The sequence below is a fragment of the Belonocnema kinseyi genome, chromosome 9, assembly GCF_010883055.1.
Source record: "Belonocnema kinseyi isolate 2016_QV_RU_SX_M_011 chromosome 9, B_treatae_v1, whole genome shotgun sequence".
Classification (NCBI taxonomy): Eukaryota; Metazoa; Arthropoda; class Insecta; order Hymenoptera; family Cynipidae; genus Belonocnema; species Belonocnema kinseyi.
The window spans coordinates 8,404,739-8,419,327 of NC_046665.1; the positions used below are offsets into that span (position 1 = coordinate 8,404,739).

Genomic DNA, 14,589 nt, shown 5'->3' on the forward strand with positions numbered 1-14,589 from the left:
TCGATAATTTTAGAAGATATAGCATGATTTGTATAAAAATGTTTTATTAAGAGTATCTAGAGAGCGGCCATTAATTTGCGATAGCACCTCATGCCACTGGAAAGTTTTAAAATTTGAAAATACAGTGAACCCGAGAGAAAGGGCCCCCAGAGTTTGTTGTTCCGTGAACTGATGCGATGCATTGGGGACGGATGAGAGGAACTGTCAAGGGATGCACAGTATTCACTCATACTTGCTGTTTACATTAGGAGTGGATCTTTGTCTGAGGAGTTAGGTCCAATGTCAGCCCCAAAACCGGCACTCAGTCTAGGGTTCACGTACCCTATTTAAATTTTGATCTAATCTGAAGATTTCATTGGGATCAACGATTCGATAGACATTTTCGAGATAGACGATATTTTGATATCCGCGATAGATGAAAGTTTATTTATAAATTGATAAAATAGGATATTACCATTCGAGTTACAGCACTTTGCGGATCATTTTTGGTTTGATACATTTCAGATTTTTTAAATCGCGTATATTATGCACTGACACAATTTGGGAATAAATCGTCTAAACCTTGAAAAAAATTAATATAAGCAATAAAATTTTTACATTCGATGCAAGTCAACAAATAAGTGTCTGCACACACGTAACCTATCACTATTTTTGTAACATTTTTAGCGATTTCTAATGGAGAAAAAAAGAAACGTTGATAAAGTCGAGATCACGTGACTAAGTTCGTTCATGAAGCTTTTGTTTAGAATGATTTTCATTTTTTTTATCATAAAACTAAAAGATAAATTTCAAATTGGAAACATATCGACACCAACAATGTGCTAAAGTTTACTCTTCAGAGTTCGCCAATCAACTTCCATAATTCTTGACGCCTAATTTTTGACGTTGAATCGATCAGCTGATAACTATTGTTGACAGTGAACCGACCGGCGGGACTCAGCGTCGGACACAAACGCTCCTTAGTGCCTTCTGTATAACTTTCTAAATCCTGAACACGATATCTCAATTCGTGTGAACGTAGTGGGGACCAAAAAAATGAAAATTGTTTCATTCTCTACACAACCATTTCATGAACGAATTTAGCCACGTGATCTCGACTTTAACGACGTTCAAAGTTTCTTTTTTTTTTCCGCTAGAAATCGCTAAAAATCCTCCAAAAATAGTGATAGGTTACGTGTGTACAGATACTTAATTGTCGATTTGCAACGAATGTGCAAATTTTATTGCTTATGTTAATCTTTTTTAAGGTTTAGACGATTTAGTCCAAATTTGGTGTAAGTGCTTAACATACGCGAATCAAGAAATCTGAAAGGCATCAAACTTCATCAAACTTCATCAAAATTATAAACATATTGATGTATACAAACTATCTTCAGTGGTTTTTATTTAATCTGTCAAATTTTATACACGATATCTCAATCCGTGTGGACACATTGTACACGAAAAAAAAAGATTATAATCGGCAACTAGTTTGGTCACTTGGAAACCGAAGAGTAGGCCCTCCCTAATTTTCCCCTCGCACTTTTTCCAGGGATAGGATTGGCAGCGTTTTCTACTATAGTAATTTATCCTTTTTATGCCGGGCTGTTTAAACAATTTAGGGAAATATGTATTGTTAATAATAAACAGGCTTCTAAGTTTCTAAGATTAGTTTCTAAGAAGTTTCTAAGATTATTATTGTTTGAATTTCAAATACCAATAATTGAAAAAAGTATATATTTCTGGATTCAGTAAATAGTATTCACTAAAAACTTGACTGTTTCATTCGAGTGTTTTATTATTTTTGTATTTTATTGTTCGCGTATTTTACAATTCGAGAATTTCATTATTCGGAACTTTTATTTTTATCGATTTTTCCAATGCGGGAATTTTACAGTTTCTGGATTTTTAGTTGTCCCAAATTTTTGTGAAATGTTTGGAATATCTTTAAATTATTTCAAAGTGGTTGGAATCTTTGATATCTCATGAAATATTTTGAAATATTTTATTTTTTGAAACCTAAAGTTTTAAAAAAATAATGAAATCTGTGAAATCCTTAAAATCGGATGAAAATTATAAGGCTTAAGAGAGTTTATATAAACTTCGAGGTCAAGCTAACCACAGCCAACTACAGCTCTTTCGTGATCCGAGAAAAAGGTATTAACGACAGGTCCACGGCAACGTAGTTTACTTTTGCTATAATAGCGCTAAGTTAAAAGGTTTAATTTTTCATTTGGGGAGTGTAGAAAGTTCTAGCACGTATTATTATTAGTTTATGGACTTCTTAAAAATGCAAATACACTTCGAATTTCTAACCATATATAAAAAGAAAAAAAGTTCGACACGACAGATAACTTTTCTCGACGGACTCGTGATGTACACAAAAAATTCGATAAAAATAACAAAAGATTCATTAGAGGTTAGAACAAAATTAGTAAAAGTAGGCCGAGTGCTCCAATCAGAAAAGATTTTGTACATTGTTTAAACGTATTAGGGGAGAGTGGGGTATGGTGAAATTAAGCACTTACATTAAACCTAATTAAATCTTACAATATGACATACGGGACATAATGTCTGAAAAATGTTGTGGAGATGGTAACAGTGCTTGATAACAGGTCGATAATAATTTGATCGAGAATATAGAAAAAATAATAAAGTTAAGTTATCTTGTGAATCTCGTAATTTTATTATTGTTCTGACCGTTAAATATGTTCTTTCTAATAAGATTCAAGGTCGATAATAACAGAGTTATACAGATAATGACGAAATTCTTGATTATAACTCACAAATATAAAGTATTGTTGTTAAAAAGTTTATATATGTATTTCCATTCCTAGTTATAATTTTCTATAAAAATATACTTGACAGAGTTCTGTTTATTCAACGGCGCAATTAATTTTTTTATTCCTTTAAAAAAGAGCAGCACGTAAGCTTTGAGGTTACAACCGAAAACTTCAAACAAATCTCTTAATTTCAATGGTAGTCCTAATTGCATGGGCTAGGTAGTTTATCAAAAGGATTTAAATCGGATCATGAAGTAAGATTTAGAACATTAATAATCAAAGTCTATTTTCAATCATCGCGTCTTTGGTATCCGTCGATAAGCAAGATCTTTTTTGAAGGTAATCGCATATATTTACACGCTGAATAAAATTTTTAAAAAGTAAAGGGTTATAACTAGATTTTGCGACATAATTCACTTTGATTGATCAGATAATATTTATTTAGAGTTGATAATGTTTTGAGTAATTTTTTTCGTTATATTATACTCTCAAGAATTATTATATTGTATACTTTTCATTCAAATATGTTACTTTTGTGTAATAAACCGGCAAAAATATGACAGACAACCATGCCCCATGGTATGAGGTACGCTGACCGATAAGCAAGACCAACGAATTAATTACATATAAAATAATAACGTTGCTAAAAGCTTTTTTGTAATGACATACATAACCTGATAATGTGAGTTTCTCACAAAAAATAAAGACATCAAACCCCTATTTAAATTTGTCAACATTATACTCTTCTTTAAAATTCTTACTTTGAACAGCGTGGTTGGTAAATATAGCAACCGAATCAAAATATTTTCCAGCAGGACTTTAAGAACACGTATTTAAGAGCACGACTTTATAACGACTTCGAATCTCACAGAATTCTTTGAATATACTAACACACTAACAGTCTTAGAGGAAGAGGTTACAATAGCGCCCTCACTCATGAGATGCGACAGTGATTTGCTTGCGCACGCAGAACCGCAAAATACGAGTACGCAAACTCATTTACTCAACAATTTAATGCCTTTAAATACTCAAAAAATGTCTGTCAAATGTAAACAGTCAATTTTAATATTCGCTCGAAGCAATAAAACATACAAAATAATGGTTAATATAAGAAATAAACAAATGTATCCTCCTAATTAAATAAGTTTAAGAAAAAAACTTTGAACTTACCCATTTTGGATAGGTTGCGGTAAGTTGCATAGGCATATGCCCCAATTTTAACGCTTCTACTATTCGACTGCACTCCATGAATGTTTGCATCGGTATCAGCATTTCAATCAGAACGATTCCTAAACTATAAATGTCGCTCTGTAAAAAAAATGGACTGGTAAATAAAGAAAAACAAAGAAGGAGATAATTACAATACATGCGTACCTTAGGATTGCATTCGCCGTTTAACTGTTCCGGCGAAGCGTAAATATGTGTGCCAAGTACAGAATGATGGTTTTCTCTTTGCAAAGGACACGATAATCCAAAATCTCCCAATTGTACTTGAAGCTGCCCAGTCTTCGATATAAAAATATTGCTCGGCTAAAATAAGTAACAGATTCAATTTCAATGATATATTTTTCATTGCTGTGTTTCTACCTTTTTACAATATAAAATAAAATATATTACCTTGATATCGTGATGAACAATATCTAGTGAATGAATGTAGTCTAAACCGTTTAAAATCTGTATTACTATCGTAGCGATGATTGGTTGTGGTGTAGCGCCCACTCTTTCGTCAAGCCATTCCCTCAATGTTTTGCCGCATAATGCCATTTGAATGTAGAGTGTAGAATAATGTTGAATCTGTTCGGAAATTTAATACAAAATTCATGTGTTTCAAAGCTCGATCTAATGTTTTGTTTAATAAAATAACAAAATTACAATCGCACAAAGCGCAAATAAAGAAAGGCGAATGAAGAAGAAGGTGACTTCCAAACATTCATACTTATTTTCATTATCTTACCCATTATTTATATCTTTTTCAATCTTTACAACACACAAGGCGAACATGGGAACCAAGACTTCAAATCTGTCAACTCATTAATCAATGTGAAATTATTCAAGGTTAAGTACTCCGCCACAGCCTTGACGACGTGAGATGTAAAGTGCGGAACATACAACTTAACGTGCATGCTCTTTTTCATGTGCATAATGAATGTTCTTTAAAATTCAATTTATTATAACTACAAATTTTTTTAATCAACCGTACAGAATATTTAGGCAATACCCGGGCCACCAATTCACTTGACATAGTCCTGAAATAGATAAAGGCAGGTCTACGTCTCATATGTTTTTCTCTCTATAAAGCCCATTTCAGTTCTCGCCAAAGCGTTACCGGTCCATTTCTATATGTCGATGGTAGCGGTGCTATGATGCTATGTCTTTGCAGAGACATATGTCGATGTGTAGGTTCTTCCGACATCCTGCTAAGCCTTTCTTCGAGCCTCACTGTTCATGCATTTCTCGCCACACAGGTTCAGACAAGTTACCCACCTTCGGCAGGAACGCTGATCGTCATTTCACCAAACACTCCGACTTTATATATGAGGTGAAAATGGGGGACAGATATTGGTGGGTTTAAGGAAACTTCCTCCATGAATCGCGCAAGTGCTTTGGCATATTTTTGTTAGGCGGCTATGGCTTTAAGGTAATGAACCAGCGATAGTTTCGCAAATTCGAGAGCACCTATCACAAGAACAATTATTTTAAACAAATATTCAGGGTACAGTCGTTATAGCTCCCTTTTAAGGTCTTGATACATCTCGTTGTTTTTCTTCTCCTTAGCAGTCGTGTTGTATTCGGCCGGAGCCAATAATTCGATCACGAATATAGTTCGTACCTCGAAGTCTTTGAGAAGGATCAAAAACTCTTAGTACCGCATTATGTTTATAGACACACGTTGCTCCCGCATGAATTGGATACCTGAAAAGTATGTATTCTACGTACTTACCGTGTGCATGACACGCTTTGCTACTATTTCTGGGAACTTCTTGACATAAAATGGGGTCACGGTGCACTAAGGTGGAAATGACACCGTACTGGTATGCAAAAATGAAACCCTCTATACCTGAATTAGGCCCTGATGATCTGAAATAAGTACTTAGAACAATTCGGCCATAAAGAAATTTTAAATTCAAACGTATGCGTCTCAATATGTTTCGATGAACTTTCACGCTTTTCAGCAGACAGATGATAAGTCTACGAGACAATGAATCGAATGCTTTTCGGTAGTCAATCCATGCCATTGGCACGACGCGCTGATGGACTGCTGCGTCTTTGCAGATGTAACTGTCAATCAGCAGACCCGCTAAACCTTATTTCGAGGCACGTTGTTCGTACATCTCTCACCACACAGGCTCAATTCTTCAAATAATCCTGTTTTTTAAGATAGATGTGAAGATCTTATACACTGTGTTTAAAGAAGTCATTCGCCTGTAATTCTCTGGGCTGGACAAGTTTCTTTTTTACGGTAGGAGTGCTTTCCGCGATTGGTCTTAATGTTGCTTCCTCATCTTCGTTTGCAGAGCAAGGGTAATGCTGGTATCGTAGCAGTCTAGCAAGTCAGCCTTGAGTGGAAAAGGGTTCGCCCGTCATTGTAGAGCCCCGCATGCAAGAATAAGGCTGCATACTCTGATAGGTCACCGGGTACATCCCTAGAGACTTGTTCTCCGCTGCTTGTTGATTATTGTAACTATATTGAGCATGAGCGGTAGTCCAACCTAGTATAGTGACGGCTGTTCTACGATCGCTAACTCCACCACGGATCCTGATTAGTCCAACCTAAATATACTATAACTCTAAAACTAAAACTTGAACTAATTTCTCGAAAAGGAATTTCCGATTTATTTACTTGTATTTTTATACAGCTTTCTAGGTCCGGGCACTTGAGCCTAGGCGACCCTGAATATATATCATACAGCGCACGCAAAGCGTGCGCTAAATTATTAATTGTACTGATAAGAAAAGAGATCTAACCACTGGTGTGTTGTATTGGCATATCCTGCGATGATCAACAGATTCTTCACGCGAATCGCTTCCACTAGAACTACTTAGTAAATTTATTTCATCATCATCATCATCATCATCATCATCATCATCATCATCATCATCATCATCATCATCATCATCATCATCATCATCATCATCATCATCATCATCATCATCATCATCATCATCATCATCATCATCATCATCATCATCATCATCATCATCATCACACCTTTTCGAACAGATAGGCTTTCGGTTAATTTCTTCTGTTTCATTGCGGAACGAGACACTGTGGGAATTAATGTCTTCCACTAACGCCCGAGCTGAAATAATAGAAAAGTTCATATTTTATTAAAAGTGGATGACTGGAAGTCTGGTGCATTGTACCAGCGATGTAAATGAAACTTCGTAGTGAAATTTTTTCTAAACTTTTTTTATGAGCATAGCGAAAGTAGAAGCTGCCGTAACTCATACAAAAGAGCAATCGTTCGGGTTTTGCTGCATGAAAGCGCGTTGAGATAGTGTGAAAGACCGAAATGTAAGGTCCCTTGGTCGTGCCCAGGCACCAATAACAGAGTTTCGGACAACGGTCTAGATACACATATGGATTTCTAAAAACGCCTAAAGGCAGGTCTTTTTAACTCTTTTTAGATAGAAATAATAAATTATAAGTTAGAAATGACAATATATTTCTTCTGAATTTACGCAGCCTCGATTAATTTTGTCCCCGCATTTTGCATCCTGCATGCCAGTTTAAATTGTTTGCTATCTTTGACGCAGAGAAACTTCACGAACGATATGTATGAAAATACCGATAAACCATAAACTTTGAAGCTATCGATTCCATGGATACAGGTAACAACATTAATTGTTGCGTTTGAGCAAAAATATGATCTATGGGAAATTCAGGTCAGTATGTTTATTATCTTCAGGCCTTCTTTCAAATTTGGGATCGTTCTCTATAATAATATGCAAGCAATTAATACCTTTTTTTCTAAGGTTAAGTATGTGCTTTCATGTTTTCGGTGCTTTTAACCTATGTTTATTTTGTTTGTGAACAATAAGAGATAAATCGTTAATCTGTAAGCTCCCCTGGCATGTCTTGCAGCATTGCGGTATAGACAATTGTAATATGATTTTATTTAAAAACCCTGGTAAAACAGAGGCCTATAAACGGGTCTTCCTCACTGCTAAAGTATAATTTAAGTCCGTTAGCATAAATATGTATACCACCAGATGAGTCCAATTCACTGGGTATGGACCTATAAACATTTTTGTTTACTAAGGTGGACCTAGAATCACTGGATGAATTTATTCATAATCAGTGATGGTGGATCACATATAAAAGAGAATTTGCTCATAGAAGTTTCGTGGTATGAAAGAAAAATACGAAGCAGTGATATTATTTTTCCACATGATCCCTCCTTTTGGAAACACGCTATCATCACATCATTGAAAGTTTTTTGTAGTCAGTTTTCCTAAAAAGAAGACAGGCTTGTTATGATCCAATTGCGCACTGAAACCTTTAACCCTACATGGTTCACAAAACAATGACCTCTGAACGCTTGTTTCATAAGTTGAAACATGTGGTGACCACATGGACGTAAGTCTAGACTGTAGGCAGGGTGCTCCAGTGTAGCCCAGGATATTTTACCCAACTTTTTACGCGTTGTATTCCCTGTGTGTGGCCTGGCGTTGTCGTGCAGAAAAATCACGCCCTTTATCGATTGGCGTCATCTTTTTGACTAACAAGCAGACCTTATGTCTGTAAGAAGATGACGTTTTGAACGCTGCCTTGACTGATTTCAAGTTCAGAAGAGCAATTCCAGTAATTGTGATGCGATTTTCGCCCTCCACAAGGCCGTGAACTGCGGAAATCTTGGAAATCGGAGTTCATTCTCAGTCATCTTCTTGCAGACTTGCGTACTGACTCAATACAGATTTTGTCTAGGGTACCACTGCTAAAATCCTGGAGTTTTGTAATTATATATTTATTTTTAATGATTTCTCAGAATATAATGAAATATCCATTATTTCATCTATTCTGAGGAGACGTGTTTTGAGATATTCAAAAATGCAATTTTAAATTTTCTAAAAGCTATAAAAAGAACATGTTTTTTTTATAAATGCTTAACACCATCTTAAATATTCTTAGGTTTCCTGTCGAATTCGTACGTTACAATCTTTCTTAGGTTTCATATTGGCCCAAAAACATTTCATTGAAGAACAGTCTGTGCACAAAAGTGTACCAACTACCGCCCCAAATATGTCAGTACAATGCCGTCAAGGCCGAAACTAGTAGAAATTCATTAGTCCTAATTGTGAAAAGATTCGGTGATTTACTTTCTAATTCCCGATTTATAAATTAGTTTCCGCCAAAATTAATTCAGAATAAATGTTATTTATAAACTTTCTAAGTTTTCGAATGTTAACACATTTAAAAATTTAGTACGTGTTCTTTTTAAAATAGTACATTTGAGCTTTTTTGAATAGCATCCTAATTAAAATTACAGATACGACATCAAGAATAGTGATATTATTGATAGAGAATTAAGTCGGTATATAGGACATACCGCAACAGTTTCAGAGTCGCAGGCGCGTTCTTTATCTCCTCAAAGGCGCCTCGCGCTAGCCGGACGATGCTGACTGCCAGCTCCGAAATATTTTCAGCCGAAGTATGCTGCTAGAATGGTCGATAAAGAAAAAACCCGTAAGAAACCAAAACAATTATTTTTTAAAAACAATTTTCAACATGTAAGTAAACATTTATAAAACGCGTTTTTGTTGGTTTCACATTTTTCAATATTGCCGGCAAGATAACTCAAAAAGTATTTGACCAATTGAGTTCTCCTTGCATATACAAATAGTTAAAATGATTATTTTTTTTGGTGAACCACTCTAAACGGCAAAAAAGTTATTTTAAAATAATTATTGTTTAAACAATTTCATGGAAATGTTTGGTTAAAATAAACATTTTTGTTGCAACGCCCTTATAATTAAAAATTTTATTAATATTTATGGCTAAGAACAATTTATATTGTAGTTCAAAAATTCTTTAATAACCCACTAAAATTTTGGAAAGATTTGTAATATTCTTCATCCCCGAAAAAATCCCAGAATATACCCTTATTTTTGGGTTATTACATGGGTCGCCCCCCCCCCCTTAATTAAAAGTGGTGAAATGAAAGCATCCGTATTTTCTACACGTACCTTGACTAAAGGTAAACAAAAAGTTTAATCTCAGTAAAATTTTTGACTACACACTATGCTCATCAAATTGCAGAACAGCACCGGAACCTTGACGGTTCGACGATTCGGCCCCTCAGGCTCATAAGGCTCGACGATTGTGAGTACGCCGAAGAAGAAGAAGCAATCAATGGCACAATGGAAGTCTACATCCCAGGTTTTCAGCGAACGCAAGCCGGCTGAAAGGAGAAATACTAGGGTCAAAAGAGGGAGAGGGCAGATTGGCATCTCGCCGCTAAGTTCTTCAATGTTGAGAAGGTGGAATGGGACATTCGGTACTACTGCTGTTACAAAAAAGCATGGACAGCGTCGTACCCCCGTTCACAAAACAATTTAGGACGAGTAATGCCCTAAAACATGTGCCATAGTCATTAAAGGACGGGAGAACGGCTTTAATGAGCGACGTGCTAAGCCCGCGTCTGCCAATTAAAAAAAATGAGCATCGAGTGTATCGATGATAAAATGCTCAAAGTATAGAACCCCTACTGAAAAAGCCGCATAGAAACTCATGCAGACTAGTAAGCCCAAACGAGCTTTTACGAGTGTAATAAGTTAACGCAGATATATATCTATATAGGTAGATAACTGCGCTGAGGAACACCTCATCCATTTAGAAAGTATAAGGGTTCTTCCAAGTAAAATCGACATATGTTTGCAGGAACGTGTTAAGTCTTACGAGTATTCCTTACGAATAAATCTTAGTATTTCTTAGTAGGCTCTACATCGGACATATTAAAAAAAGCAGAGGCTGCGTCGCCATAACCAGGCAGCAACACGGAAAAAAGTCTTAATTCCATGTTGGTCTTGCTTTTATTTTTGTTGCAAATATAGTCAAGGGATATAATTAATTTCGAATATTGTTTTAAAAGTAGCCCATAAAGATCTTGAACTTGAAATAAAACATCATTTGAGGTATATTTGTGTTAGTTTACATAAAACGAGCCTCAACTGTGTTAAAACATAAAACAAAGCATTAGCGATGCAACTTCGATTTAATTAATTTTGTGTATTTGGTGTCCTACATTTTAACCCTCATGATGGCAAGCTAAAATCCTGACGTTAAAAGGCAAGCCGGGCCTCTCAGGCCGGTTAAAATTCAAACTTCTCTTTCCAATAAATGTATAGAAAAACCTCAGAAGTTTGATCATTTTTATTCATAATGACATTTTATGATCACATTACATTTAAATTTATAATGCAGCTTTGCAAAGTTTTGATACTTGATCGTGTTAACCAAATATTGAGGCCACTTATTCGTTTTACATTGAACCATATATGAATAGTATATTTGGCCAAGAATGTCAACGCCTCCTGTTGTTGCGTTGTAAAAAAGATTTATAACCTGTACTTTTGTTCCTTCCAAATACCAGCATTGCAACTATTACAATAACTATGACAACATAATCACTACAACATCAAAATATCACGCGTTGCAGATGCGAGCGCACACTTGAAAGAGTTTACGCGAGAAATTATGTTTGCACCTGCAAGAAGTAGATGTATTTTAGAAACAAACAAGCAAATATATAGAAATCCTTCATAATTAAAAAAAAATATCTGTAAAACTAAAATATATGCACTCAAACTGTTTTTTTTATGCAAACATGAGTGACATGCATACTCTTTTCCTCGCGGTTTTCAAAGTTGATGTTGCAATGAACAGCGGGCCTGTGGGCCTAAGATAAACCCCGAGCTAAATGCTCCGGATGTGCATAGCACGCCCTGCAGCTATCATCACGAATTTCTTGGCTCAAAATGTGGCGACGGTATGTTAAGGTGGAAATGACACCCTCTTGGCATGCAAAAATAAAACCCTCCGTACCAGACTTCAATCCGGACGATTTAAGGAAAGCAAACGTTAGCTCACAAGACATTGACTGATCCTTCACATTTCTGTGGAAGATACCGTGCATCCTCTTATCTAGGAGCTGTTCACGAAAGTTTTTCTCTTGAGCTTTCTTAATCCGGGCTTTCAGGAGTGAGTACTCGAGATGGATAAGATTTGATGCATTTTGCTCACCCCTAATACTGAAGTCAAGTCCGAGTGTTTCAGCAGCCTCCTCCGCTGCTTTGTACAGAAACGCTTCTTTGCCCACTTCTTCGTGATTCCTGACCATTTTTAAAAAATGGTCTCTTCCATTTGTGACTCTATGTGCTGTACCCAGAATAATCCTGTTGTGAAGACATTCAAGACTCAATACTCCGCGACCACCTTGACGGCGTGAGATGTACAGTCGCGGAACGGAACACTTAAGACGAATGCTTTTGTTCATGTGAATAACCTTTCTTGTCCCGATATCAAGGGATGTAAGCTCGTTCTTCGTCCATGGAACTACTCCAAATGAATAGAGTACTACCGAGACGGCAAGCATGTTCGTTGCAGTTACTTTGTTGCTCGCCGACAGTTCGGAAGACCAAATCTGTCGGATGAGACGTTTGTATCTGCTTCGGAGAGTATCCTTTATAGATGTCACATCCTGAATGCGGCTCTTTGGTACGCCCAGGTATGTATAAGTCTCTCCAGCGCAAAGGTGTCGTATAGTGCTTCTATTAACGAGCTCAGGATCTTCAGGGATGCCATTAACTTTTCCTCGCTTCAAATAAACCTAGGCGCATTTGTCTAACCCAAATTCCATTCCAATTTCCTTAGTGTATCGTTCGACAATCCCTAGAGCTAGATGTAGTTGCTCTTTGTTTTTAGCATAGATCTTAAGATCGTCCATGTAAAATACATGAGTGACCTTGTACTTTCGATCTGCAGGTTTGCCGCACAAGTACCCGTCGGAATGGCGAAGTGCTAGAGATAGTGGCAATAATGTAAGGCAAAAGAGGAGTGTGTTCATGGTGTCGCCCTGAAAGACACCTCTCTGAAAGGTGACCTTGTTAGTTGTCATACGATTTTTTCCAGATGAGATAGTAAATCTGGTTTTCCTAAGCTGCATCAATCTCTCTATGCACTTAACTATTCGCGGATGAACCTTTAAGATTTCCAAAAGACAGATGATAAGTCTATGGGAGGTCGAATCGAAAGCTTTCCGATAATCAATCCAGGCCATCGATAGGTGACGCTGATAGAATGCTGCATCTTTGCAGATACATCTATCGATGAGCAGGTTCTCCCGACATCCCGCTACGCCTTTCTTTGAGTCTCGTTGTTCATACATTTTTTGTCACAAAGGTTCAATTGCTCGAACAATCCTATCATTTAGGATAGCTGTGAATATCTTATAAAGTGTGTTCAGGCAAGTGATTGGCCTGTAATTCATCGGGTCAGCTAAGTTGCCTATTTTCGGCAGGAGTATTGTGCGCCCTTCCATTAACCACTCAGGAATCGGTTCTTCCGACTTCAAATATGAGGCGAAAATACGGGCCAAATACTGATGGGTTGAAGAAAATTTCTTCCCCTAGAAGGTTTTGATAGAATCTGGTCCCGGTGCGGAATAGTTCTTCATCCCTCTTAATACTTTTTTCGCCTCCTCCGTAGTGATGAGTGGGCATTCTTTATGAGGTGTTATGAGGGCAACACATAACTCCTTGAAGCTATTTATATTTTCTGAGTCTTCGGCCAGTCTATGCTGCACTTCGTAGACTTCTCTGCAAAATACTTCGACCTCTTCTATTTTGGGTGGGTGTTCGACAGTAACCAAAGGGTCTTGGAAAAGTCGAGATGGGTCAGGGAGAAACTGTTGATTTTCTCTGACTCACCTCTCCCTCCGCTCTAGACTTCTCTTAGCGTCAGATAGTATCCGTATTCTCTCAACAATATGCTGCCTGATGGTCAGCAGCTTTTACTTGTTAAGTGTGTGATAACGGGTTCGGAGTTCGCGCGCGAACTTTCGAACCTTGGCGGTCAAATTCCTGACAGATGTGATGTAATCAATCACACACTGAATGCGGGACGCGTACTGTCTTGCCCCGCCTATCTTTATGGCAAGTTGATGCATTCGTGTTTTGGTCTTATGATCAACCGTTGGTTTTGTTTTAAGGTTCGCATCGGCCAAAGCTCTCGCTGCATTATACACACAATAATTGATAGTCCAGAGCTCGGATTCTCCGGAAAAATGTCCACGAAGCTCGTCATCCATTTCAGCCAGATCTTTAGGCTTGAGAGAAACCTTGGTGTTGATGTTTCTCCGGGTCGTAAAGCATCGCTCTTCATCTATTGGATGTATGCCCGCGGTTGGTCTTAGTGTCGCCTCTCTTTCTCTGTTGCCGGCTTGTTCTAGCTGTGGTAGAGTAAGCGTTCCGCTTACATAGCTCCGGGTGTTTCTCGCACCACAGAGCATGCAGCCGTGCCATGTAACCCCGTTCAGGGGCCACACTCGCATCGTAGCACTCTAGCAAGTCGTGATTCAGTCGCTCCATCCACCAAAAGGTTGCGAGATCCCGCCGATCCATCGCATTAAATCCATTTTCATTGGCTCCCCCAGATCTAGGTTGGTCGGCATTGTTGGCCGACCCATTGTCGGGAGCCCTGCGCGTTATGTTGTTTTGAACCGCGCTTACTACAACTATGTTTGGTGTTGTCATTGTTGTTCCCACGAGAAGCTAGGGAAAGGGGTTCGTCCATCTTTGTAGAGCCCCGCATACAAGGATAAGGCTG

General features: G+C 37.4%; 1 protein-coding gene across 9 annotated transcripts in view; it reads right to left on the bottom strand.

Annotated features, from left to right (window-relative positions):
• Positions 1-14,589, bottom strand: part of LOC117179920 (interferon-induced, double-stranded RNA-activated protein kinase-like) — a 262,085-nt gene that overhangs the window by 38,220 nt on the left and 209,276 nt on the right. For 8 of the 9 annotated variants that reach the window (XM_033372137.1, XM_033372136.1, XM_033372135.1 and 5 more), the window contains 5 exons: positions 6,921-7,063; positions 6,729-6,827; positions 4,380-4,556; positions 4,137-4,292; positions 3,933-4,070 (listed from right to left, as the gene is read on the bottom strand). In XM_033372137.1, coding sequence (XP_033228028.1) covers positions 3,933-4,070; positions 4,137-4,292; positions 4,380-4,556; positions 6,729-6,827; positions 6,921-7,063 — 713 coding nt within the window. Of the gene's footprint in view, positions 1-3,932; positions 4,071-4,136; positions 4,293-4,379; positions 4,557-6,728; positions 6,877-6,920; positions 7,064-14,589 lie in introns of all 9 variants that reach the window. The other variant, XM_033372131.1, reaches the window with a different exon arrangement.